Genomic DNA, 24869 nt, shown 5'->3' with positions numbered 1-24869 from the left:
TAGGAGATTAGCTGCCAAGAAGCTATTATTATATCTTGGCGTCGCTTCTGAAGGTAACATCGTATAGCCCTATATATCGTCTTATTAGTATAGCTTTCCTCCCTGTCTGCCGCCCCGTTCTGTGACTTGAACACGAGCAAAACGGGCCCGCGTATAGCTTCTAGGGTCGACCGCATGGGCGACGACACTAGACTACTGCAACGGCTACTAGCAGTATTGTCTATTATGCCGACGACACCAGTGAGTGAGTGCCGTTGCGGTGTGCCCCATGAGTAGGTATCGTAATTCCGGAGGGGCCGTCTCGAAGTGGCCCATTCTAGAAGTAGGGCATTTTGCAAGACGACATATATAAAGAGGCGGACGTTTCCAAGATGTACAGTTCAGTCTTCACTGCCATTTTTGACCATTAGCTCTCGCACAGTCGCTTCATCACTCAACTCTCTCATCTTCACTCACCTCTTGGCTTGAGCTTTCCTTCGCCATAAACCAATCAGTACTCACTTCTCACAATGCTTCCCCGCTCAATCCTTACCATCTTCGCCCTCGCAGTAGGCACTGCCGCGAGCGCCATAACCCGTGCCAATGTCACCTGCACCAACCCGGTCATCCGCAAGGAATGGCGAGAGCTTACCAACGCCGAAAAGGCTGAGTACATCCGTGCCGCTGTGTGCCTGCGCGGGTTGCCTAAGGCGAAGTACGCCGACATCGACGCCGTCACCACGCGTATGGACGACTTGGTCTATTCCCACTTTGCCCTTAATACGCAAATCCACTTCGTGGCCAACTTCCTCCCGTGGCACCGCTGGTATGTGAAGCTGCACGAAGACCTGCTGCGTACCGAATGCGGTTTCACCGGTAGCCAGCCGTACTGGGACTGGAGCATTGACGCTGATGCCAAGGACATGCCCAACTCTCCTCTCTTTGACCCTGTCACCGGCTTTGGCGGCGACGGCAAGCGCACCGACAGTTATGAGCCGGGCTTCCAGCGTTGCGTAGTCGATGGCCCCTTTGCCAATACGAACCTAACGCTGGCTATGGGATGGCCTGACATGAACGAATCTGGCAACCGCCTCCACTGCTTCACGCGCGAGTTCAACGGTGGCGAGGGAAACGATGAAAATGGCGACATCATTATTGGCGAGATGCAAGTAGGAGCGTACAACTCTGCAGTCATGAACACCATCTACGCTTTCGATAAATTTCCCGACATGGTTAACATGCTCGAGGGATTGCCGCACGCACAGAGTTTGTCTTTACCTACCTTGCCTTACTTGGAATATACTAACACACCTGCAGTCCATAGCGTCATCTTTGGCGACATGGGGCCCGCCACATCGCCCAATGAGCCTCTATTTTTCCTGCATCATGCCAATGTTGACCGTGCCTGGGCTAAGGTACGACTACTCATCTCTTTGTTCTTTGCTAGCGAATGGTGCAATTGCTAACCCCAGTACAGTGGCAGGGCCGTAACGCTACCCGCTTGGCTGACTACGCCGGCTTTCAAGACTCCGACAGAACCATTCCAGCCTCGATCACCGATGCTATGCCCATCCTAGAGCTTGGCGATACTGAACCTATTGTTAAGGACTACATGGATATCCAGGCAGGCCCTCTGTGCTATACCTACTCGTCGATGTAAATGCTGTTAAAGGGCATGGGCCTGTAGTACGTTTAACTTAGGGAGCCTTACGGGCAAGATTTTCACCACCTTCACGACCAATATGCCACTTTTACTATGTGTTCGCAATCGTAACATTGTTACTTTTGTGTTGCAGCGGCTAGCCATTGAGTTAGAGGGCCTCGGCTGCCATATCCCTTTCACTGCTGAAAATCTTAATAAATGGAGCTTATATACAATAGATAGAACTAGCAATAGTAATGGTTGCTATATAGGCACTGAGCTTATTTCTACAGCTCCTGTCCGCTTCGCCAGCTATTTTTACATAGTTATGTAACATATTTGATAACTATGAGACCGTACAAGCAGTATAGGAAATGATATGCAACGTACTTATTAGTCATCAGTGTATCCCGTCAGATTTTAGTATAGTTGTGTAACGAACGTCTTTGACTGGGTGTGGCCCGTTCCGCTACAGTAGATATTTGTCCCCAGGTTGACATGAATGGAGCCAATCATGGCCAACTTCGCGCTATACACCTGCAGTCAAATTACGTGCCTACTGCAGCTGTCGAGTCTATGAATTATGGAGAATTGATGGCCAACGAGAAAAGCCTTTTCATATTGCGTTTGGATGATCAACGCTTTAACTGTCGAAGCATTCTCCTGCCTGGTAAGCCTTTTGGCAGACTGGACGGGATACCTAATTTTCTCGAGCCTATGGTCGTATGTGACTGTTATTTATTTACAGTGGGATGCCCTGGAATGCCTGTCATTATCAAATGTCAATGATTATGAGACTGGTGGACGGAAGTTGTAAGAATGTCACCAGTCTCATTTGTACTGGATTTATTCTGAATCCCTTTCTCTATCGCTCTCACTTATCTGCCTGCGTCTTCTTCCTCTGCGAAATCAGCCTCGCTCCCTATTTATAGCCCTGTGATATTTCTGGCTATTCATTTCAACCCCAGTCTCCGGCTGGAAAATCCTAATTCTCGGCCATTCCCAATCCTCCAATTCACCATATTGCACCGTCATATGATACAGAAAATGATTAATAGAGCCTTCCCATTGAGAAATCTCATCTGACACCAAGATATCTACTTCTTCTAAGTTTCTAAAGCCTCGAACTTCTCCAAAGCGATAATAATGGTAAAGTCCGGCGGATACCGACTCCACAACCAACCAACGGATGAGTTGTCTTTCTGCGAGCTTTATCTCAGGCAACGAGTAATCGTCGATTTTGATGGTGTCGACAGTGAAGTTTGCCCAGATATATCGTGTATCAGCAGAGAACGCCTTGGTATATAACGGAAGAGCTTCTAAACGGGATTCTTGGCAAGCAAGGAACATTGCCGGAGCAGGATCGGGGGAGTAAAAGTATTCAAGTCTCTTAGGCTGCAGGCTAAGATTCGAGAATACCGAACGCACTGTTAAAACTCGAGGTAGAACAGCAGCAAACTTCCATATCTGGAGACGAAGTTCGGTTGGAAGGCGAGGGAAAAGGTGAAAAGCATCAAGGGAACTAGATGCTGCCATTGCGAACGGAAAGTTAAATTTAGTGAACTAGGTATATTGGTATTGCAATATAGTAACGGCTGTTAGGGACGCCGGGATGAGGCTGCGTAGTGCGGCGTAGGTGTATGATTGATGTGAGCGACGCAAAGTAATTTAGGCAACCGAAACATGGTCGCTTCAGAGGTGCAAGTGCTCTGCTTGGCGGTGCAATCCGAACTCTGCTGCGTAGGCTCACTTCATCACTGACTTGTTCCTTGTTCCAAATTTCCTTAGTCCTAGTACATCAGCCCCCTAGATGCAGTTACAAGGCGATGATGGGGTGTTATATTTGAATCACTAAATAATTTATTTGGTGTTTTCCCCCTTCTCCCTTCCTTCCGTTCCCATTGATCTTTTCAAACCCAGCTCAACCCTCAAAATGGGCACTGGAGAGCAGACCCAGCATTCTTCTCACAAGAGTCCCGATATCCATAGGAGCAGCAAGACTTTGTGGCCCCATTAATCTGGTAGGCATAGTACCTGTGATTTCCGATCGCCCAATCGGTACCTTGAATCGCCGCACAGTAGCCACAGTAGATGCCGCCGCTTACACCACTGGAGCCGTGGCATTTGGCGGAGGAGAGGGAAGTGCAGGCACGCTTGTCAAGGTCGGCAGGGATCTCGACGTCGGCGTTGGCGTCAGGGGTTGGGTTGGCCATGGAGAGGCCGAGCAGGGCGGAAGTAGCGAGGAGCTGGAGGAACTTCATTGTGCTGGATGGGTTGGTTGTATGTCTATTGATATTAGCTTATCAGTGTGGTTTTGGAAATGGAATAGTATGTTTATTACTGCTTTGCTTGTATTGTTTGAGTATGAGACTTGAGAGCTTGGAGGGTGAGTCTAGTCGAAAGGGGGGGATCGAGAGGATTATATAGTGACCATTCTTCAAATCTCAGAACAAAGAAGCAATTCGACGATTGATTCCATTACGTCTTAAACTTCATAATCTTAGAATGATGTTTCTGGTTATTCAAATTACCCCCCAATTCTGCATCCTCTCACGGGCGAGACTAAGCTTAATGCTGCTCCCGAGACTCTGAAAAAGGGTTAAACGTAAGCATTAACGCTCCTGACAGCTACAAAATGTATATTTCAATTGCCTGCTTGTAGATCTTGCCCCTTGACTAGATTTGCTGCCTCATTTACGGCCGTATATACGGTATGTGCTCTGTCGCGCCAGTAGACGTCGCAGCCGAATTGCAGGCTATCAAGTGCCTTTTTCTGCGACATTGAACAGAGGAATAGCTCGTGGCATAAATTAAGATTACCATTGGGTAGGAATAGAAATCGTATTGAAAAGTGAAGCTGCTGGGATTTCTTGCCAAGCAAGCCCTGCGTTTTCATGATTGCTGAACTTTATAAGACGGGGCATATTTTGGCCGCGAAACGATGAACCAGGAAGGCTTCATCGACTTTAGGGATAGATTTACGACTTAAGAGACAACTTGCGTTGTAAGGACGGCTTAAACATCTACCCGATTATACTTCAGCGTAGACACGTGGGTGGACTTTCGAGATATATTGAAGGCTTGGGGCCCAACTCAAGTTGTAAAGGCGGCATAAACATCCACCCGAATATATTCCTTTTGTCGGTGGGAGGCTCACGTGATTTTATGAGAGTTGCTTCACCGTCCAGCGGATGAGATAGTATGACTGTTCTTCATATATAGTGGCATGCCTGGAGTGGAGTGGCGGGTGAGTGGTAGCCTCACGATTATGTTACAGGTTGAGTGGAATCAACGTTTCTGTCAAGTTCTGGCCATCATGGTTTGATTACCAACTAAATTTAGGCTGCTGTTAAACTTGGGGCAAGCAGGCTCTTTGCATTCCCAATCCTCATAGTCATGCAATCATACACAGCTAGCCAGAGTTCAGCTGATACAACCTGATTGGTATCTCACCAAAAATTCCAATCATACTGGAACCTTAACATCCTTGCTCGTATCGAGCTCCTCGTGACGGCGGAGGTCCATAGGCTTGGAGAGGAGGGGGATGACATAGGGGTCAAAAGTGAGCCAGTATGGGTTTTCAAGGTGGTATTTCTGGCTCTGTATATTTCAATTAGCCCTGGTCAAAAACGCCAAGATATGGCCTGGAAGCAATGAAACTTACGGCCTCGTTCTCGAATCGCTCAACGATGGTAAATGCCCGAGGGTCATGAACGTCTTGCATAACAAGCCAATCAATTGTCTCACGATCCTTGCGGTAGATCCGAGCAGCTTCGACAAGCTTGGCCTTGAGGCGGGGGATAGACTGGGGGTCCTCGTTGCAGTAGAGGTGGACGCTAAGAGTATAAACCATGGTTGCTATTCGTCGGCGAAATCGGCTTCAGTGACGATCAAGAGGATTGGATGGATTTATTGTATATAGTTGTAATAGTTTCCTCGAGAGCCATAACAAATGCGAGGAAGTGGTGGTGGGAGGTCACGTGAAGAGGGCAAGAAGTTCCATTTTATATGTACGTACCAATCGTCCCATCCCAAAATTCCCAAGATCATCGTTCACGAGGCAAGGGGCTTGATTCCAAGACTCTAACTTCGTGCCTTTATGCTATGAATTAAGTCAAAGTTACACAAGCTTACGTATGTCAGACCGAACATGATGCCCAAGTGCCCAATTCTCCTTGCGTTATAGTTGCTCTTGGGCCCACCACCACCACCATAACAGTCCCTTGCACTCACTGTTACCTCGCTTCCAGTTATCATTCCGCTTCTGTGTTCCCGCTCCAGGACTGTATATTTCTGCCTTTACCTACTCGTGAACCTCTGCCTCAAAAGCATAGTGCGGGGTTCCACAGATGTGAAAGAGCTCATAAAAGGGAGGCCTCGTCCGTCTCTTTTTTTTAATAAAAAAATCGTCCTTAACTACAAAGCAGAAATCGCCGACATCTAACATTCCATCGACCAACATGAAATTTGCTCTTAGCCTCTTCAGCCTGGCCTTTGGCCCTATCGTCATCCAAGCTGCCGCTACCCCAGTACCCAAATACAGTGTCACTGGGGGTTCTATCTCTGCGCCCAGGTCCCAGCCTATTGTGGTGGCAAGCAAGCAATTGTACGTATTTTGACATGTTTCTCTATCAATCATACTAGACTAGGACGTGGTTCAACCACCATGTGTCCTCTGCCAACTGATTAGCTATCAGCGTGCTAATCCCGTGCTATAGGTTATGTGCAACCGTGCTGGCAACGGCTTTGATCTTGTATCATGCTGTGCTAATGGCTGCAAGAATGTCGGGTTGCCGATGTGCAATTGAAGGTATATCTTTCAGTTTGCTAAGTTAACAATAACCATTGATATCTAACATCGAGGTGATAGAACGGCACACTCTGACTTGTGGATCGACAATTCACAAAATCTACGGTTTTGGAGGCTGCTAAGCGTTCTGCATGGGGCAGATAGCACAATATTTAAATGAACAAAATATACTTATTCAAATTTAATTCATTGGGGTCGTTTTCTAATATACTGCCAAAATGTTGTGGTGCGAACATGAATATGTGGTAGGTCGCCTCCATTAACAAGGGGAATAATTATCACTTCAACAGCATCTCAAAAGCTAGGAAAAGGGGCCACAAAAATTAATTTGACAACACCGCTCATCGCAGAGGCCTCCGCACAAGTGCGATGAGAATCATGGTGTACTGTACAAAGCCCCAAATGAGCCTTCTAATACAGACACCCCGTATCGAACGCCGCAGGAGTCACGGCAAACGTCCCAACCTTATTATCCTTCCCCAACTGAACCAGCGACTTCGCCTTCGGGTTATACTGCGGCCATCCGTAGGTCTTCAGCCCGGTTTTGGGGTTGCGTGCAAACGCCGCCACCGCACCACGCGCGTACTTTGCCAGCTTAAGCTCGTCGGCATCCTGCTTCACGCCCGGCACCAGCTCCGTGCCAAAAATCAGAAGCACGTCCGAGCCGTGGTAGGCCCGGCCGTGCGCCGCCGTCGTGAGACGGGCGTCTTTGAAGTCACCAAAGTAGCCATAGCGCCAGGTGGGGACGCCGAGGTCGGCGGTGTGTCTGGCGCGTTCAGATGCGGGGCAGGTGTAGTAGTTGCGGCGCTCGTTGTCGTAATTTGTCTGGCCGTATCCATATGATGGAGCGAAGACGTCGGCCATGATGCGGTGGTAGGCAGTCTCGTCATCAGTATTGCCGATGAGGAGAGGCACCTTGATGAACTTTCCGGTCCTGGCGAGCTCGTAGTAATCGGAGAAGACGGTCTTGCCGTCGTTATTTGGGAAGAAAGATTTGCTGCCGTAGGGGTTGGTTGTGATTGGAATAGCGGCGGTGATCTCGGCGGTGGTTTTGTTGCGCATACAGGCGATGACCTTGGCGAAATCAGTCTCGGTCCCCATGCGGCAGATGTCGCAGGTTACACTGTTCCAGTCCCTTTCGGCTTTTGGCAACGAGTCGGGATCCCATCCGCTGAGTGAGGTGGTTCCGGATAGGAGGCCCATGCTGGAGATGATGGGGTCGTCAACGTACGCGAAGCTGTACAAATCGACTAAGCCTGCGCCAGCAGAATCTCCAATGAGGGTGATACGGGCTGGGTCACCGCCAAAACCGGCAATGTTGTCGCGGACCCATTCCACGGCGAGACGCTGGTCGAGGAGTCCGATATTTCTGGTGTTGAGGTAACTTCCTGGGAAGCCAAAGATATTCATGCGGTAGCTGCGGTGCTGTTAGGCTATGCCCATTGAAATTGCATGAACGAGACGTACTTGAAAGTCACAAGAATGATGTCCTGCTCGTTCACTATGAACTGCCCATCATATACTGGATCAGATGAAGATCCGGTCGTATACCCCTTGCCGTGCACCCAAATCACCACGGCTTTCTTCTCCTCTCCAGTCTGTGGCTTCGTCCACACATTAAGGGTCAGGCAGTCTTCACTGGTGTCGTTATTGCCTTTAGTCAATTGGGCAAGCGTCGCCAGCCCCGCGGCACTTAGGCCCTTCCCTTTCGTAACCGGCTTCCCAGCGAAATAGCTTGATACGGGACAGGATGCACCCTATGTGGAGGATAATGAGCAACAGTCAATACATTTGAGACAATGGGGCAACGCACGAATTTAGTGCCGTCAATAGACGGACTATCGGAGAAGGGCAAATGCGTGTTGCCAGAGAAGGGCAGTGGCGCTGCAAAGCGAAGCTCACCGATGGGCGGCTGAGCGTACGGGATACCGCGATAGACGGAAACGCTGGGTAACTTAGATGCTGCCGACCCTAAGACAAGACCGCTTGGGGTGTAGACTCCTTGGCCGACAGTCCATTCTCCTCTCACTGGAGCGGAAATGCACAGAATGGCACCGAACAAAACATCGCTCAGCTTCATCGAGGCGACTTAGAGTAAAGACTGACTAAAAAAGAGAAAAACGAGTGTGATGGTAAAATAGCAAGGCCAACCCGGATGCTAGAATGCAGCCATCTTTGAATACATAATTCCTATATATCGCTTGATAGATGCTCGTTTAGAGTTTGACGCGGCCATGCTTACCCGATTCCCCCTTATGCTCGCGTGAATCCGCCGATCTGGCGTGTCGGTTCCAGAATCATTGGTTGCGCTATGGGGTTAGTTATGAAGCTATTCGCTGTGCCTGGCAATGTGGCTTTAGTGGCGCCAAAGGTTTTAGAGCATCCGCATTGTTCTGATAGGTTCCCTCATAGCTGGAGGAGCGGATACTTGGAACTAAAGGCGAATGGTGCCAGGAGCGTGGTGGGTACGGACAAGGTAATTTCCACAGCGGCTGGGTAAGGCCGTAAGACTTATTTTGCGGGACTAAGAAGTTGACTGTAGGAGCGAGGCGTTCCATAAGGCTGTAAATACACTAATGGTCTCCGCATGGCAGACTCAGGGGGTTTTCCGAAGCACTCATGTCGCTAGAAAGTCTGAAGAGTGATGATACCAGCAATTTAAGCTGATAGGATTTCTCTTTGGTTTTGTTTCCAAATAGCCAATATGGCACTTATAACCTCAAGTTATTAGTAGCTTTTGTTTCAATTGTAAATACTGTAAACTCTTGTCTTCGGGCTTTTGGCGGCGTGGCTGTTGTGCCAGTGATGAGTGCTGTAACAATCGTAAGCATGGAGTAAACTCGGACCGTGCCGATATTGCTACCCGCCCTATGTATAGAGGGTCGTCCCTCTAACCCACCTTGGATGGGAAGAGGAAACTCTGGGGAGTAATAACACAAAGCTTCAAATCAGGCCCTATTTACCTGGATCTACAAGAAAAATCCTGTATGCATCATTCTCACATCGACGTAGTTCTCCAACGCGTGGGTTCTAGGTAGGGTGTGGGCAGCGGCGTTTCTTTAAGCATGTCGAGCTTCATCGGCCACGTAGGAATTGTATTTTTGTCTCACAGCTGACAATTGCTCATCCCACCGTCGCAGATCTCCGGTTGAGAAGTGGGCCTTGGCAGGTACGAGTAATCCGCGCGTTGGTACACGACCTGTACTCCTCCTACCTTATCTAGATGTGATCTGCGTGCAACCCACAGCCTTGCCAGATGCGTTTCTCACGAGAACAGCGATCCGAACCGGAAATCCGGTTCGGATTACCTTTTTGTTTAGGTCTTATTTCCACTCCTCGTCAGTATCATTAGATATTGTCTCTCTCTCTTCAGTTATTCTCTTGAGCAAGTATGAGGTCGCAGTTTCACGTCATCGTCGCGCTTCTCTACAGCGTTGTTGCAGTCGCGACGACATCCCCCAGGGTGGTCGATATAAAACGAGACGTGACGTATGCGGGGTTAGAGCGTAACGGCATCGAGGTCTTTCTCGACATCCCCTATGGCCAGGACACGGGTGGCGCCAACAGGTTCAAGCCGCCGAAGCCGTATGTTGCTGCCGCTGGGAGCACAATCGAAGCAAAGTCATATGGCCCTTCTTGCCCGCAGCAGCTTGGAAACTGGACCCCTCCAATCTCGCTGGGCAACATTACGAATATCTCTGAAGACTGTCTGAACCTCAATATAGCTAGGCCGAAGGGAGCATGTGCAGGCGACAAGCTGCCCGTTATGGTGTACATCCACGGTGGCAGTTTCTGGGCAGGGGACAACCACGACCCTACTATCTTGCCAGATGGAATGATTTTGGAGTCGGAGAAAAATGGGCTGCCAATCATCCATGTTGCATTGAACTATCGGCTGGGATGTAAGCAAGCCAAATATTCCCCGATTATGTTGGGTTCCTGAGAGTGGCTGACATGCTGTTTGGGTAGTCTTCGGGTTTGCACAATCCGATGCCCTCGAGTCTGAGGGCTCTGAGAATGCCGGGCTTCGTGACCAGCGACTCGCTATTGAGTGGGTTCGAGATAATATTGGGCATTTTGGCGGTGACGGAAATAAGATCACCATCTTCGGACAGTCTTCTGGTGGTGAGTTTAGCTCAAACTTTCTTCCCATGACCTGGCCCATTTCTAACTAAAGCTACAACGTAGGCTTGTCGATTGGAATGCAAATAATGGCCTATGGGGGAAGCAAGCCCGTGCCATTCCAGCAAGGGATATGCCAAAGCCAAGCGCTGGAGCCCGGAATCACCGGCAACTTCACCATTGACGCCATGCGCCTTTTAGTTGACTACGTAGGATGCAACACGACAGACCTGCACTCCGCCGAGACGGTTGCATGCCTCCGTGATTTCGACACACAGACGCTCCTCTCTGCGTCGCTGAACACATATGTCGCGGACATCGCCCACAACATCGGCGACATCTGGCTGCCCGTTGTGGACGGCGATTTCCTCCCGGCAGCGCCATCGCAGCTCATCCGCGAGCACCGTTTCGCCAAAGTGACCACCATGATCGGGTGGTGCGATGACGATGTCACTTTCTTCACCGACACTGCCATCACCACCCCGGCCGACACTAGCGCCTTCATTTCGTCCTACGTTCCAGGTGTGACACCCGCGAATATCGACCGCCTCCTCTCTCTCTACCCTGTCTCCGACTTCACCGCAGACCCAGCCATCACGGATCTCTCGAGCGAATTCTTCCGCGCCGCGCGCATCTTTCGCGATATCCTCATGACTTGCCAGCCGATGTGGTACGGAGAGCACATTGCCGCTGCTGGAAACGACGTCTACCTGTACAACTGGAACCAAACGATCCTGGACCCGATCCTGGAGTCTATTACAAACGAGACTGGGTTCGGGCCGATCCACACTTCGGAGTTTGCGTATATTTTTGGAAACTTGTCGCATTATGACATCAATGGGTACCCGTTCAACCCAGCCCCCGAGGACTATGAGCTGCGAGACAGGGGGTCGAGGTCTTGGTCGACGTTTGCAAGTGTTGGGAAGCCTGGAGTGAAGGGGCGGGATACGTTCCAGGGCGTTGGAAAGGCGTTTCCCAGTGGTGGAGATGAGGTGTATGTCTTTGTTGCTGGGGGCCCGCATGAAGGGCTGTCGGCGATCGATGGCCCGGACTCGACGGAGGTCCTACGAGAGCAGAAGTTGAGAGAGAGGTGCGAGTTTATCAACTCACCCGAGCTAATTGAACAGCTAGGGTACTAGAAGTTGTAGCTATAGATGAGAGTGAGGATTATTAGACAGGTTTACATATTTGTGCAAGACATCGGATTATTCAACCCAGACAATATATATCTTTAATTTCTCGCACTACCTCTCTAATGTTCTGATTATATTACCATGAACCCTAACAAGAACCTTCCGATCAAATGTTCGCAGCATGCATTAGAGGATAATCGTCTTTGAACTGCTGGTCCATCTCATCCATCTCATATGGTGTATTATAGACATTCCGCTTTAAAGGAAGGGTCTTCGTCCCCGTTCGTTCACGTTCGCGTTTGCCTAGAAAGATAAATACCTCGCGCGCCGCCGTTATGCAGATCGAGGATCCAAAGAATAATCTGTTTAATAGTCTTAGCAGGCTTATAAAGAGTATCGTTCCGTGTAAAACCTTACATAGTGATAATGCTAAATCCGAACGAAGCTTGTGCTACACGGCAGGCAGTCTGGTTCGCTTTCTCCGCTATACCACATGTGTGCGTCAAATACCATGGAAGGCGACTTGGGTATTGCCCATCGGAATAGTCCGGCGATTGTTGACCAGCAAGACACAGGATCCAAAAAAAGATGAGACAGCATTGCAAGAAGAATTCAGTGCACTTGTTCGTAGCACCCATATATTTAAGGCTCATCCGTGTCATGAAAAGCAATAGGGTGAGAATTGAAACACCAAGGTTGGAGTCGGTGAATCTGCGATTTTATTAGACTAACTCGTCGACTCTAAACCCACCACAAACCCCTTTTAAAGGGCAGAACTACTCCATCACTCACGCTTGTGACCATATAAAAGGGATCGTGGGAGGTTTCGAATAGTTTGCGTAGTAATATATCCGAAGCTTCGGGTCTGAATTGAATCCTTTGCTCCCGCCCTCCTCCCACAGGGCTGTTCGTAATGAGTCAGGATATCCATACAAAAACAAGACAAGGTTTATAAATATAAGTGCTGCCTCGACGATGGTACTAATTTCAAATGCAGAGGAAGCCATGATGTAGACTACGGAGCTTGCACAGCGGAATGGCGAGGTTAAGCCATCAGTTTTTTTTGGTTCCACACCATTCGCTGCGGCTGGCCTTATTAAAGGTAATGTAGGACGGGGACTGAGTAATTACCAGAGAGTTGCCTGATATTGTAAATCAATGATGACAATTCTTGCCTTTGTGAGCTTTTAGTTGGTGGAAAGGAGTTAGAGAACGTTTGAGCAAGTTTAGTGGGCTGATAAGGTGTGATAACAGGCTACGTATGTAGTTGCGCGACGTTACTGCATAATCAATACTCATCGCATAATAGTCAATTTCTTTAAAGAAGTCCAGCTGGTTGCCAAATGGAGATGCTAATAGTTGTTGGTGGCATGCCTATAAATTCGCCGCCAGAGTGCCAACAACACTGAAGACGGTGTCAATATCGCTCCCCAGCCGCCTCTCCACCACAGTCCAGTTAATTACATTCCAAATGCCAGAGACGTATTCCTTCTTGTTGTTTAAGTACTGGAGATAGTACGCATGCTCCCACATATCCACTCCAAGCAGCGGCTTCTTGCCCTTTGGCACAATATCTTGATCTTTGCTAGTTATGATTTCGAGCAGATTGGTCTCGACGTCCTGCACCAACCAGCCCCAGCCACTGCCCTGAAGACCTAGCAACGTTTCCTCAAACTTTCCCTTGAAGGCATCGACGCTCCCCCATTGCGATGTGAGGGCAGCAATTAGACGTGGAGCCCCGGCCACGGAAGGGCTGGCAGCGGTCCCAGCGGCCGGAGTGAGATTCTCCCAAAACAGTGTGTGGTTGATATGGCCCCCGGCGTTGAAACGGATCGCCGCTTGGAGATGTACTTGTTGGACAATGCTATTTGTGGCCGAGGCAGCTGCTTGCGAGACCAAGGCAGTGTTGAGGTTGGTCACATAGGCCTGGTGGTGCTTGGAATGATGGAGGGTCATGATCTGTTCGGAAATGTAGGGTTCGAGTGCCTGCCGACTTTTTTTAGCTGAATGTCATATCCCGTTCATTAGGGTTTATTACATCGTAAGCATAGGGGAGCTTGGGAACGGCGAATTTCGTAGAACTCATCTTGAATTTTGTGTTTCTAGACTGGTAATGGGGAGGGCAGTGAAGACAAAAGGCACTGATGCAGTGAATAAATTCGGAAGCAGAGGTACTCGAGCTTGAAAAAGCTTACACGAGAAGGAAAGGAGGGTAGAACATATTTGTTCTCATCATTAGCCAGCATCATGATCATGTGTAGACGACCGATGGCTGAACGTCATATGGGTTCCCCATCCCGCTCAAACTTGCTCAAACCTCCGCTACTAGTTCCAAGACACAACATACAACATATGTAGTAAACCATATAATAAGACAAACATTGAGCATTACCATTGACCGTTAAGAAAGAACTCAATGGGCTGATCTTCTTTTGTTCTATACTCCGATAAGTGCTCACCGGAACCCGCTCAACCTTTCGCGCCCTGAGGAGTCGAGAACGTTTTTTATATCTATACCCCCTTCAGTACGTTCGAATATATCTGTTTAAACCAAAAAAAAAAAAAAAAAAAAAGACACCAACACTCTCTCATACTTGCATTGAGCGATGTGCGGCGATAGTCATCTTCCACCAGCGCCCTCTGTTGGAGATGCGGTGGCCATTATCCATATGCGACCAGAAAATGGAGACATGGCTCTGATTTCTGGACAAAGTTGGAGGTGTCAGCTATCAAACTATTTTGCCACAGCGGAGGAAGCAAATACCCAGCTCATGTACGAGACTAAGCCAGAATGGTGGCGCGGGGATATGAAGGTGCGGATATAGTAGGTGCTTCTGAACCATCGCATCTGTATTGATAAACCTTGAGATGGATCTGACATTCTTGGAAGCGCATACGGAACCCCTTCGGATTCCGGAGAGGGAGAGCAGAATAATCCCATTCTTCAGCAGATGCTTATTCAATACAATGAGGCGAATTCAAGCTCTGTCGGCCGCAAGCTGGAGCTTCATGCTGGCGGCGAAGGGATTATCGGCCGTACAATGTCAGTCGAGGTCCAAGGGCGGGTTATCGGTGAAGGAATCATAGGACGATTATGACGGAAATTATTATGCAGCGGTAGTGGGTGTACATTTTGCTACTGGGATTCCTGTATGTATGTAAGGCTACTGTGCCTAGAATAAGTATAAGACGGTAGACGCAGGCGTCGATGGCTTTGTACACAATCATATAAGAATACACAATTGGACATCTTAATATAGAGCAAGACAATTTCGCAGTGTTTTCCATGCAAGCAGTGGGGTGGTAACAGAGTAATTTGTTTCCTAGACAGTCAGCCCGGGGGGATCACACTGTGACCATACCTAACAATACGGTTGAGAATGTTCGAGCACATTTTAGCACGTTATGAGAAACATGCTCCTCAGTATGTATTGGCTAGCAACAAGCGTACAAGACACGTCTGGGCTGATTGCTGGGCGTCAGGTACAAAAGCATTATATCACAGAGCATAGTGTTCACCTCCCCTCAAAATAAAGCTCTGGCGATAGAGACGACATATCTCACGTCAAAGGCCGCTATTACACCTGTTTCTAATAGACATGGACATAGAATCGATGGACCACGATACGATGGCCTCGCCCAAGCCACCCGCAATGTCTGATAAAATGGAAATGGGAGCAATGAGCATGTCGACCATCTTCTCTACTGGCACCCACGTCACCCTCTTCTTCAAGGAATGGGCCACAACCACAGTATCCTCATATATTGCAACAATAATTTGCGTCTTCCTCCTAGCTGTCCTAAATCGATTTCTTGGAGCTGTGAAATTCCAGACTGAACGAGCTTGGCTGGAACAGGCCCGACAAACAAATATGTTACCTCCACTGCGCACCGTACGCAATAGCCGTCTGTTATTCAAGGCCAAGTTAAGCCCTCTCCCTACCTCCATGGCTCGGGATGATGATTTGGAATGCGACCCGTTGACCTCTCCGACGGATGGAGAGCTTGGTGATGAATGGTGCACCCCGAAAGAACACAATTCACAGCGTCAGTGTGCCCCCTTTCGCCGGATACTTGGCGACTGGCAACCGAGTGCACGCTGGAGTGTAAAGAAGGATGGGCTACGAGCTGTTATGGAGTTTATCAGGGCCTTTATTGGGTATATCTTGTATGTTTCCATCATTCTATATATTTGAAGAGCGATGTTGGCTAATCTTCCCTCTTAGAATGTTGGCTGTGATGGCCCTGAACCTAGGGATACTCTTTGCGGTCCTTGGGGGCATCTTAGTTGGGGAACTGATATTTGGCCGTTACATTCAGGGGTATGGAGGGTGGCAAGAAGGAGCCTGTCATGACGGATAATGCTTAATGTGTCATTTCTTACGATTGCACGTGCCGAATATTGCAATGTTATACTGCAAGATGCCGCTGAAGGTTGTAGAGCAGCTAGATTCCCCGCTGCTATACTGCAAGGCGGTTCTAGAAGCTGCAATCGTATTCAGAGATTTTATCTCTCTATATATGCAGATGCAGATGCAAAGGCACCATAACCCGTGCCATATTTTGATAAAAACGCCAACCTATACCCAAAAAGTAAAGACACGAAAGAACAGACGAGCGGCCAGCTGCCGAGCAACCAGCAACAAATCAATACCTACCACACATCCCCAGCCTCTAAATCGGCGTCCCAGCCACCGTCGACGCCTGGCTTGACACACTCCCGTTCACCCTTCCCTCTCCCACCTCCCTCATGGGCCACTCAATCCACTGCATCCAGCCCTCCCCACTCGCCTCTAAAATACGCTTTATCTTCCCCAACAGCTCCTCCGCCTTCCCCTCAATCCACCACCTCTCCCCCGACCGCTTCAGCAAAATACAGTAATGTGCGAGCAGCACCAGCGCCATAGGGCTACGCTGCTGCACCGCCGCGATATACGCGTCAGACACGATAATCGACCACGACAGCGTCGCGGCCTGCGCCTCGATGCCGTTATCCGCCACGCTGATGACGAAGATGCGACGCAGCAAGAACAGCACCTCGAAGAGCACTTGCCGCGCTTCCGGCGTCAGGGGTGCAGGACCCGACGGCGCGCCTCCGTGTGAAGCGGGCGGGGAGGGGAAATCAGATGATGGGGCGGACCAGAGGGCAGCGAGGCGCTCGAGGCGGGCGTCATCTTCGTGGGGAAGGATGGGAGAGTCATCGGTGCGAGAGAGAAGGGATTGCACACTGGGCAGACGGCTGATATTGGGGTCCTTGTCCCAGTTGACCCAAGGGAGGTAGATGGCCGAGAGCGGACCTACGACGACCCAGTGCCGCGCAACGGACATGACGGCGTTGCCACCACGGAGGATGGTGATGAGCTCCACTTTGTTGGGCGAGGATTCGCTGTCTAGGTCGGGCAGGAAGAAGCTGCCAGAGCCGTGGAAGGAGGTCCATGCGTAGACGTTGAGCATGAGCGTGTACGCGGCGCAGGCGTGGCAGTTTGCTGGCGTGATCTCGGTCAGGGCTTCGCGGTAGCCGGTAAGTCCGAGGTGGTGGTGCTTGTCGGAAGCAGCGACATAGCGGTCGCGCTGGGCGGGGCGCAGGTAGGCAAGGTGGCGTGCGGCGGTGGCGAGGATGCCGCGCATGAGAAAAGGGTAATCGACTGCGATGGAGGGGACGGCGGTTTGCCAGCAGCGCAGATCGGAAATGGTAAAGCAGGTTGAGATTGTGTCTAGGAATGGTTAGATTGTGTTAAGGGGAAAAGGAAGGGGTGGGGCTTACAGTGGTGGAGAAGCTCGAGGTCCATTAATGTGAAGGACTCGGGAGCACCAGAAAGGAGAGAGAAATTTGAAGGGCCCTGAGAGACTGATGGAGAAGGATAGGGCGTTGTATGGGATGTGCCATTATTAGCCTTGGGGCGCTGAGCGAGCTGCGGGGACGAGTTGGCCTGGACCTCCAGGGCCGGCTTGGACGGCTGAAGTCCTACAAATGAACATGGTGTATTGTACCTCGTACATTTGTCACAGCTTGGTTTATTTTCATCACACTAAAAAAAGGGATGTTAGCTGGGAAGTTCAGTGATAATGATGAGGACAAGTTGAACGGAAAACTTCACGTGAACAACTATCACGTGAATCACCATATAAAAAGAGATACACGTGATCCAGAAGACCCCGGATGTTGTGGAGGGGAAGGAGCGATGAGGGGAAACAGGGTCGCCCCTTCCTAAAACGGACTTTTATTTTCCTTTGCTTGCATTGGACACATCCCAGACGCGACTTGTGATGCGGCCGACGAAAGGCCTGGGGTCGTGATACCGGCGCTGAGGACGCCTGGCCCTGGTCCTGGTCCATAGGGGAGGAGGAATGAGACTCTGTTGCACTCGATCGATCTCCCGGATCTTCAAACGCCATCACTTGCAGGGCTCAGGACCATTCAGAACCTGTGACCACCGCATGGGAGTGGACCGGACCGAGATTAGCTGCTGACCCAATGGCAGATAAGCCTTGTGCTCCGAAGCTACTGTATAGTAGTGTAGTAGTAACGGTAGGGGGACGAAGCTGGGCTGGGGCGGCAAATTTGTTGGAGCAGGGCGGTGGAGGAGCGGCGGTGGTAGTGGTGGACGTTGGTGGGCGTGGCGGGTGTGTGTGTGGTGTTTCAGTGGAATGGCGATGGGGGATGAGGGGGGATTGGGATGGTGGATGGATGCAGCTCGTAACTCGTAACTCGTATACCGGTCCGGGTTACGATGGACAGCTGCTATTCGGTGGAATATGCGGATTTTTCGCATTGAGGCCCTTCTCATTGGCACATTTTTGGCGTACAGACGAAGCGAGAACGGGATAGCCGTCTGGGTAGCAGTGCCTGTGCTGTGCCTGTACGCACGTGCTTCTTACTATAACTTATGGAGAGCAGTGGATACTCACTTATTCACCTCCACTGTTACCAGTCAAGTCATTCTCATATGATACTTCGGTACTCTAGTACGGCGGGCACATGAGGGGACGAACTGAGCGCCGTCATGCTTGCTGATAACTGAACGGTTCGGCTAATGTGTCTTCTAGACAAAGAAGATAACATCATCATTGTAAACGCTGTGGGCATATTTCAGAACCATAGTCTCATATACGGACCACGAATTCAGGGATGAGATGGCTCTGTCAAGCATCCCGTATCAAGCTGTGGTAGAATACCACTCTACAGGGGCATCTATTCCTTGATTATTGCGGATGGAAACGTCGAGATCAACCTTTCCGGTGACAGTGGGCGGCGGCGACGAGAAATCCCCTTCCACCGTTGGTATATATCATACCACCGTTCGCGCTGTCACCGCCGCCTACAACTGCTGTCGCCGCTGTTTCTTCGAGACTGTGACGATCTTTGCTTCAGAAAAGGTACCTTTTTCAACTTTTGGGCAAATTTACTTTCGAGTACTAGATTTTGCGCAATCTGGCAAAAAGGTACCTTTTTCGACTTCTACGCATTTTTACTTTCTAGTACTAGATTTTGCGCACTTCAGGTTACCTTTTACAAACTACGTTTAAGGGAAATTTGCTTTTGAGTGCCTAAGATCGGGCTTCTGCACTTAGATCTCGATCGGCACTGATCACTGGTGTTAGATGCTGTAGCAGTGGAAACATGGGGCTCCTAGAAAACAGACACACTGCCACTAAACGTTGTGTTTTAGGTTCTTGAAAAATCTGACTCTTAGTCATATATTCCCATAGTATCATGGTATAAGTTGCCTTAATCATGCACGTCTTGGGTTGCGGTAGCAGTTTGAGCATTATATATAGCCTACGTTTTCGCACCTTGAACTGCTAAGACCTCTGTTACTCTACCTTGTCCTTGACCAAACCTTCTAGGAGCATCCATGCGTCCTTGTAAAGACTTAGCGGCCATCTGAATGGTTACATTCCGCTTCTGATTCGCAAGATCACGAGCTGCTTGTTGTGCTTCTTCTATGGCAGGGATGTTCCAGCTTGTTGCTGTTGCTAGATCTGTTGCAACTGCTGATACTGCGGCGGTAGTGCATATTGTTGCTGTTGAGGCGGTCGTGGTTGGCTGGTGATTTTCTGTTAGAGAGAGGTGGTGAGAACCTAGGCTAAAGACTGTAATGAGTCCAACTCATTAGATATCGAGTTTGAGCTCCCAGTGAAGGATTTTGCACAGAAGGGGGTAGGAGTTCCGTAATATACTTAGCAATGCTGAAATTGGGTATATATATTGGCGCCAAATCTCACGAGCGTACTCGAGAATAACACAGTGGAATACGAGTGTGTCCTGTGGCTACGGATATTCGAGAGAGAAGTGCTAAAAGGAAAGGCCGTGGAATAGTGTATTAATTGTGGTTATTTAATTGTGGTTATAGAAATTCGAGAGAGCAGCTGCAACACAAATGGCAGCGACAAGAATGCCAACAGTGACGACAGAGTCATGATGACACCAGCATTTAAACGATGATGTGAGGTTGCTATCAGAGTGGCAGCATGGCTTTCCAAGTTCCACAGAGCTGCGCTTGATCACTGGACGTAAAGTGGTGGCCAGACCACATATCCCAGAGTTCGTCCTCAGCTTGCTGTGTGATCCATAAGAAATTATAATATTATCCCTATTTATACACCCCCAAAAAGAACATCTGAACAGCCAACCCGCTCCCAGCAACCCTACCCACCCAAACGCCATCCCTCTAAAAAGTCCCGCCAAAATGACCAAACAATTGCCACCCACCCATCACCTCGCCTCTCTCTCCCTCTCTACAACCCTCTCATAAGCCTCCTCACTCACTACCTCTCCCCCCTCTCCCCCAACCTTCCTCACCGCCCTCATCATCCCCTTCAACCTCTCCCTCTCCACCACCACCATCCCCTCCACCAGCTCCCTGACCGCCCTCCTCAACGTTTTCGCGCGCCACTCCTGCCACCCCGCTAGCTCCCCCGCAACAACCTGCTGGGTATACCGTAGCTCCCTACCGAGCCCATCGCGCTCCCCTTCTTCCCTACGAATAACATCTTGCTTCTCCCGATCGAGCCGCTGACGGGTGTCATCCAGCAGACCGAGCGGCCATCGCGTCGAGCGGGATAGAGACGCGTAGTTACGCTGGAGGCTGCGTGAGGAGGCGGTGATGCTGGAGATGAGACTGGTGGGGCGGGAGAGCGAGAGTAGAATCGCGATGACGGTGCTGTGGAGGGAGGCGAGGGTGGAGTGGAGGGCGCCGATGGGGTGGATTGTTGGGGGGGTGAGGGTGTCGAGGTAGGCTTCTAGAGCTTGTCTGTGCGTGGCTGGGATGAAGACGAGGGGTTGGAGATTCTTGGATGCGATTTGTCCGGCATCTGCGAGGTCTGTTGTGGCTGTTAGCGCTTTTGTTCTTGGGGAGATGTGCTAGATAGACAGGGGACCGTAAGACTTACCAAGCATTGCTGTGCGCAGCGCGTTCGTCCGTCTGACTACGCTCTTTGTGGCGTAGTTAACGCTGCGCACCATATCCCTCGCGTGGTCAACAAACTGCTCCACATCCTTCACATCCTGAATCGGCTCGTACTCCTCCTTCAATCGATCAACCCGCGCTTCAGCCTTCAGCTTACTCCTTTTCTCCATCATGTCCGCCTGGATATCCGGCACGAGGAAGAACTCCCACAGCATCTCATGAGTGGAGAAGGTAGAGTGCGACAACAGGATCTTCAGGAATCCGTCAAGCCGTATCTGGATATCCCTCAGGACAGCTCGTGACGGTTTGCTCGGGATCTGGAAGGGGCTTCGCATCCCGCTTATAATCGGGAGCCAGGATGCTGGGTTCTCTATAGCGAGAAGTTTTGCCAGGTGCTCGAAATCCGCTAACGAGCGGCGGCAGGTCGTGACTGTGAAGCTGGTGTCGTGAGACGGGGCGCCGGATTTGAGGACGAGTCGGATCGTGGCGTCTTCGACGAAGAACGATCGCACGACGGTTGTAATTCGGCCGTCTTCCCCAGGCTGGCCGGAAAAGAGTACTAAATCGTCTATGCGATTCCTGACCTCGTCGTCCTTAGCAAGCTCTACTGCGGTAAGACCCCTCAGTTCTCGAGCATATATGTCTACTCTAGGATCCCCAAAGAGAACTCGGACCATGTCCAGCCGACCATATTTACTAGCTACCATAAGAGGGGTGAACTTCTTCTCGTTGGTTGCGTTGACGTTTGCGTCGCTTCTTAACAGTATCCGCAAAGCGATATGGGGACCATTGACGATATGGAGCAAGGTATTGCCTTTTGAATCAACGTGATCATCCACATGAAGTGCCAGGCCGTCTCCTTGGGCGGCGGTCGCTGCGATGAGACCAGACTCTACCATTTCACTATACTCGTTATGATCGTATGAACGACACAGCGCGAATAGTGGGGTTTGGCCGTTATTATCCTTTTGCCTCCACGGTATTAATCTCCCGAGGTGTGGTATGAGCCAATGAGTGTTGAAGAGATAATGTCCTACGCTTCTCCCACGGATGTCCTGCTTTGCCAAGTACGATATTCTGGTAGGCTCATCAACACGACTCATAGTCTCCAAAAGAATGTCTATGATCTCCTTATTTCCGAGCTGCACGGCAGCGCTAAATAATGTGGTGCCTTCGTTATTCGCATCCGCTAGGACAGCTAGGACAGAGTAATACTCTTCGAGTGAGAGTAGATATCTCAATGACTCTGGGCGTGTGTTGTTGACGGCCATCATAAGCACCGACTCTCCCTGTAAATCTTCGGTCTGAGATAACCTTTCGATTGAAGTATCGCCTTCAATGCCACTGCCCATAGAATCGATCGTTGTGGCTCTGGAGCGGAACGAAATCTCCGAGCTAGATGACATACTCCGCATGTCCATTGTTACCATCTTAGGCCGTCTGGGCGGCGGGGCCGGGGGTAGTTCTTCATTCTTTGGCGGCGTGTTCTCGTTATTCTCGTTATTCTGCTGGATTTGGAAAGGAAAGACATGGGCCAAAGGTGAAATTTGAGATAACCGCCTCGATTGGAAAGTGGGAGACTGAGGCACGCCATTCCTAATCCCATTTGTGAAGTTCCATGGCTCCAGCGTGTCTTGTTGATCGGCCTCGTACTCGCCCGGAGACTCGCAGCGTTCCGGTTCCATTATCTTCTGGAGTTCGTGTAAGTCACCATTTGCGGCTGACTGCCATAGCTTTTTGTTCCGCCTACTCGCTTTCCGCAGACTTCCTGAATCTCGCAGTAGGTATAATAGTACCGCCTCAAGGGTACTTAGCGCATAACCCATCTCTCCGTTTTCGACGTCGTCTATGTAGATGAAATGGCGCATATACAATAATCTTGCCTGAAGATTTCTGACTTGCGATCTAATAACCACGACGAGGAGCAACGACACCAGAGTATCGGCATTTATAGTCAGGATCGGACTGACTTTCTCTGAATTTGGATTGTCTGGCGATGCACCGTTGGGCACATCCGAGAATTGAGTGACAGTTCTTAAGGTCAGGAGCAGGATATCCATCATCTGTTGAGGACTTCCGGCAACTCCGAGCTTCCGAAATTCCTCGACCGCTCGCCCGAGCCGCAGTGTAAGTTCGTGCTTTCCTGCGTTGCCCCCTTGGATCGGTATGCCGACCTGTGATATATCGATAAACTCCATCTGCTTAATCTTTGACTCAAGCTCCAGATCTTCGGGTCGTTTAATAGCACAGATCCTCGGATATAAGATCTCGCCATGTAGTTGCTCTGCAACATACCGTTCGATAAGCCTCTCGACTATAGGCCCGGTTAGATCAGTTGTGGCGCCGAGAAGTGACAATTGCTGCTTGTCAACCATTTGGAAAATATCAATGGCCGCCGTCACCGCAGTTTCCAGCGCTCCTCTCATAATCTGTTCTTCGTCGTCGAGAAAGGATGACCCAGTTAAGACTCGCTCAAGATGACCATTCTCCTGTTGTGAACCAAGGGCTATGCTGCCTGACCGCACATTCTTCACAGCGGTCGAAATTGGTCCTTCTGGATCTGGGTCTGGTATGTGGTTCGCGGATGGAGGCGGCGGAAGAGGCTTATCGAATACATGGTTGAACTCCTTAAATAATCGCTCCAATCCAGGTTGCATCTGCCGTGCTATCATAGGAAAATTGCCTAGCAGGTCATTGAAAGACTTGATGAGCCTTTTGCGAGGAACTGCTGTATTTACTGGCCCAGACTGAGGGTCCATGGTAGAAGGGACTGTTTTTGGATTGCCGTTCGAGTCGGGTTTCGATATCGTGCTTTCGTCTTTCAAATCCTCCACGGTGCCTATCAGAGGCTTGGATATGTAGTATACAAGCCATGATCTTGGTTCCAACGAATCGGGGTACCACAGGGAGTCGTAAAGAAGTTGTGCCTGGCTGAGTGTCTTGAAGCCTGTTCGTAAACCGTCAGCGACCACCGTAAGCTTTGACAAACACAGTTTCTATGATGCACCTTTATTTGCATACACAAATGCGTCCTTAATTATCACCGTCCTGCCATTAATGGTTGTGTATTGTTTGGCCTTCCCCCTATGCTCGCGCATGCTCTCCTTCCCTCCCGGCGTCGCGCCATTGCCATTCGGTATCCGCAGCACATGGCTTCCTAGAAAGTCCTCTGTCTGAGCGAGATCTGAGAAGAGGGCGCCGGATTCGCGATCGCGGGAGGTGAGGAGGACCTCAGTGGTCGGGACGAGGAGGATCTGGGGCACAGTCAGCTATCCGCTACTTATCCGGAGCGTCATCGCATCTCGAAGCCGATAAAAGAATAACTAACGTGATGATGGGCAGGTGTACATTGAGCTGGAAATGTACCCTTGAAGAAGGCGCTGAGAAAAGGGTTTAAAGGTTGCATTCACTCGACATTCGCCTCAAGTTTGCCAACTCAGTGTGCCTGTCCTACGACAGAGCTTGGATTGCGGAAGGGTAGCTCGAGTCTGGGAGCTTCGCGCCGCACGATCGACATGCCAAAAAAGCTCCGGAGAAACTATAAGAGACGCTGCAAAAATCGATTTTCAAACTGGGTATTATATCAAGCCGACATGCGACATGTCGATGTTGCGATTGCTCGTGTTGTTCAAATGGCCGTTGAAGCTACCAAGCCATATGGCACTCTATCACTACGCGCAATCACAAGCCGCGCTAACACTTTTATTGGTTGTGGTATTCTTAGCCGATAGTCGTCTGGGGAAAGTGGCTGCGTTGACCTGAAGGAGAAACTC

At 49.9% G+C, this 24869-nt stretch overlaps 11 protein-coding genes across 11 annotated transcripts; 4 read left to right on the top strand and 7 right to left on the bottom strand.

Annotated features, from left to right (window-relative positions):
- Positions 1-78: 78 nt before the first annotated feature.
- On the top strand, positions 79-1981 carry VE01_00154 (uncharacterized protein). Its single transcript, XM_018269687.2, has 3 exons — positions 79-1245; positions 1297-1394; positions 1457-1981. Exons 1-3 carry the CDS (start codon positions 510-512, stop codon positions 1637-1639), a joined length of 1017 nt encoding a protein of 338 aa, XP_018135248.1. The 5' UTR covers positions 79-509; the 3' UTR covers positions 1640-1981.
- A 470-nt stretch (positions 1982-2451) lies between these two features.
- Positions 2452-3275, bottom strand: VE01_10726 (uncharacterized protein). The gene has a single exon (XM_059464179.1). It carries the CDS (start codon positions 3155-3157, stop codon positions 2531-2533), a length of 627 nt encoding a protein of 208 aa, XP_059320162.1. The 5' UTR covers positions 3158-3275; the 3' UTR covers positions 2452-2530.
- A 148-nt stretch (positions 3276-3423) lies between these two features.
- VE01_00153 (uncharacterized protein) lies at positions 3424-4798 on the bottom strand. Its single transcript, XM_018269686.2, has 2 exons — positions 3963-4798; positions 3424-3907 (listed from the first exon to the last, which is right to left on the bottom strand). The coding sequence occupies exon 2, from the start codon at positions 3880-3882 to the stop codon at positions 3550-3552; it is 333 nt and encodes a 110-aa protein (XP_018135249.1). The 5' UTR covers positions 3883-3907; positions 3963-4798; the 3' UTR covers positions 3424-3549.
- Positions 4799-4830: 32 nt separating this feature from the next.
- Positions 4831-5632, bottom strand: VE01_00152 (uncharacterized protein). Its single transcript, XM_018269685.2, has 2 exons — positions 5286-5632; positions 4831-5221 (listed from the first exon to the last, which is right to left on the bottom strand). Exons 1-2 carry the CDS (start codon positions 5472-5474, stop codon positions 5087-5089), a joined length of 324 nt encoding a protein of 107 aa, XP_018135250.1. The 5' UTR covers positions 5475-5632; the 3' UTR covers positions 4831-5086.
- A 990-nt stretch (positions 5633-6622) lies between these two features.
- On the bottom strand, positions 6623-9522 carry VE01_00151 (uncharacterized protein). Its single transcript, XM_018269684.2, has 4 exons — positions 9395-9522; positions 8245-9243; positions 7899-8188; positions 6623-7848 (listed from the first exon to the last, which is right to left on the bottom strand). Exons 2-4 carry the CDS (start codon positions 8509-8511, stop codon positions 6843-6845), a joined length of 1563 nt encoding a protein of 520 aa, XP_018135243.1. The 5' UTR covers positions 8512-9243; positions 9395-9522; the 3' UTR covers positions 6623-6842.
- On the top strand, positions 9352-12142 carry VE01_00150 (uncharacterized protein). The gene is made up of 3 exons (XM_018269683.2): positions 9352-10333; positions 10401-10556; positions 10620-12142. The coding sequence occupies exons 1-3, from the start codon at positions 9823-9825 to the stop codon at positions 11690-11692; spliced, it is 1740 nt and encodes a 579-aa protein (XP_018135251.1). The 5' UTR covers positions 9352-9822; the 3' UTR covers positions 11693-12142.
- Positions 12143-13033: 891 nt separating this feature from the next.
- On the bottom strand, positions 13034-13772 carry VE01_00149 (uncharacterized protein; the record flags this gene model as incomplete). Its single annotated transcript, XM_018269682.2, has 2 exons — positions 13034-13672; positions 13725-13772. The coding sequence occupies 2 exons, from the start codon at positions 13770-13772 to the stop codon at positions 13061-13063; spliced, it is 660 nt and encodes a 219-aa protein (XP_018135170.1). The 3' UTR covers positions 13034-13060.
- Positions 13773-14292: 520 nt separating this feature from the next.
- VE01_00148 (uncharacterized protein) lies at positions 14293-14784 on the top strand (the record flags this gene model as incomplete). Its single annotated transcript, XM_018269681.1, has 2 exons — positions 14293-14510; positions 14577-14784. 2 exons carry the CDS (start codon positions 14293-14295, stop codon positions 14782-14784), a joined length of 426 nt encoding a protein of 141 aa, XP_018135413.1.
- A 555-nt stretch (positions 14785-15339) lies between these two features.
- VE01_00147 (uncharacterized protein) lies at positions 15340-16048 on the top strand (the record flags this gene model as incomplete). The annotated part of the gene is made up of 2 exons (XM_018269680.1): positions 15340-15854; positions 15913-16048. The coding sequence occupies 2 exons, from the start codon at positions 15340-15342 to the stop codon at positions 16046-16048; spliced, it is 651 nt and encodes a 216-aa protein (XP_018135568.1).
- Positions 16038-18347, bottom strand: VE01_00146 (uncharacterized protein). Its single transcript, XM_018269679.2, has 3 exons — positions 17906-18347; positions 17451-17715; positions 16038-17400 (listed from the first exon to the last, which is right to left on the bottom strand). Exons 1-3 carry the CDS (start codon positions 18080-18082, stop codon positions 16361-16363), a joined length of 1482 nt encoding a protein of 493 aa, XP_018135416.2. The 5' UTR covers positions 18083-18347; the 3' UTR covers positions 16038-16360.
- Positions 18348-19998: 1651 nt separating this feature from the next.
- On the bottom strand, positions 19999-24849 carry VE01_00145 (uncharacterized protein). The gene is made up of 4 exons (XM_059463249.1): positions 24425-24849; positions 24104-24350; positions 21080-24043; positions 19999-21010 (listed from the first exon to the last, which is right to left on the bottom strand). Exons 1-4 carry the CDS (start codon positions 24500-24502, stop codon positions 20403-20405), a joined length of 3897 nt encoding a protein of 1298 aa, XP_059320122.1. The 5' UTR covers positions 24503-24849; the 3' UTR covers positions 19999-20402.
- Positions 24850-24869: the final 20 nt, after the last annotated feature.

The sequence above is a fragment of the Pseudogymnoascus verrucosus genome (genome assembly GCF_001662655.1).
Source record: "Pseudogymnoascus verrucosus strain UAMH 10579 unplaced genomic scaffold scaffold_1, whole genome shotgun sequence".
NCBI lineage: Eukaryota > Fungi > Ascomycota > Leotiomycetes > Thelebolales > Thelebolaceae > Pseudogymnoascus > Pseudogymnoascus verrucosus.
Note: the sequence above shows the minus strand (reverse complement) of the source record. Positions and strands in the feature narration are given on the sequence as shown.

Bases quoted from the DNA above. Each gene is read 5' to 3' on its own strand.
- VE01_10726 (XM_059464179.1), bottom strand. From the start codon at position 3,157: ATGGCAGCATCTAGTTCCCTTGATGCTTTTCACCTTTTCCCTCGCCTT.
- VE01_00153 (XM_018269686.2), bottom strand. From the start codon at position 3,882: ATGAAGTTCCTCCAGCTCCTCGCTACTTCCGCCCTGCTCGGCCTCTCC.
- VE01_00151 (XM_018269684.2), bottom strand. From the start codon at position 8,511: ATGAAGCTGAGCGATGTTTTGTTCGGTGCCATTCTGTGCATTTCCGCT. The intron at 8,189-8,244 runs GTGCGTTGCCCC...TCCTCCACATAG, and splicing joins CTATTGACGGCACTAAATTC to GGTGCATCCTGTCCCGTATC. The intron at 7,849-7,898 runs GTACGTCTCGTT...ACAGCACCGCAG, and splicing joins ATCATTCTTGTGACTTTCAA to CTACCGCATGAATATCTTTG.
- VE01_00145 (XM_059463249.1), bottom strand. From the start codon at position 24,502: ATGCAACCTTTAAACCCTTTTCTCAGCGCCTTCTTCAAGGGTACATTT. The intron at 24,351-24,424 runs GTTAGTTATTCT...ACTGTGCCCCAG, and splicing joins GTACACCTGCCCATCATCAC to ATCCTCCTCGTCCCGACCAC. The intron at 24,044-24,103 runs GTGCATCATAGA...GTTTACGAACAG, and splicing joins ATTTGTGTATGCAAATAAAG to GCTTCAAGACACTCAGCCAG.
- VE01_00152 (XM_018269685.2), bottom strand. From the start codon at position 5,474: ATGGTTTATACTCTTAGCGTCCACCTCTACTGCAACGAGGACCCCCAG. The intron at 5,222-5,285 runs GTAAGTTTCATT...TGAAATATACAG, and splicing joins AGCGATTCGAGAACGAGGCC to AGCCAGAAATACCACCTTGA.
- VE01_00154 (XM_018269687.2), top strand. From the start codon at position 510: ATGCTTCCCCGCTCAATCCTTACCATCTTCGCCCTCGCAGTAGGCACT. The intron at 1,246-1,296 runs GTTTGTCTTTAC...ACACACCTGCAG, and splicing joins GGGATTGCCGCACGCACAGA to TCCATAGCGTCATCTTTGGC. The intron at 1,395-1,456 runs GTACGACTACTC...ACCCCAGTACAG, and splicing joins TTGACCGTGCCTGGGCTAAG to TGGCAGGGCCGTAACGCTAC.
- VE01_00150 (XM_018269683.2), top strand. From the start codon at position 9,823: ATGAGGTCGCAGTTTCACGTCATCGTCGCGCTTCTCTACAGCGTTGTT. The intron at 10,334-10,400 runs GTAAGCAAGCCA...CTGTTTGGGTAG, and splicing joins ATTGAACTATCGGCTGGGAT to TCTTCGGGTTTGCACAATCC. The intron at 10,557-10,619 runs GTGAGTTTAGCT...GCTACAACGTAG, and splicing joins CTTCGGACAGTCTTCTGGTG to GCTTGTCGATTGGAATGCAA.
- VE01_00146 (XM_018269679.2), bottom strand. From the start codon at position 18,082: ATGGCGTTTGAAGATCCGGGAGATCGATCGAGTGCAACAGAGTCTCAT. The intron at 17,716-17,905 runs GTCCGTTTTAGG...CCCTTTTTTTAG, and splicing joins GCAAGCAAAGGAAAATAAAA to TGTGATGAAAATAAACCAAG. The intron at 17,401-17,450 runs GTAAGCCCCACC...AACCATTCCTAG, and splicing joins CCTCGAGCTTCTCCACCACT to ACACAATCTCAACCTGCTTT.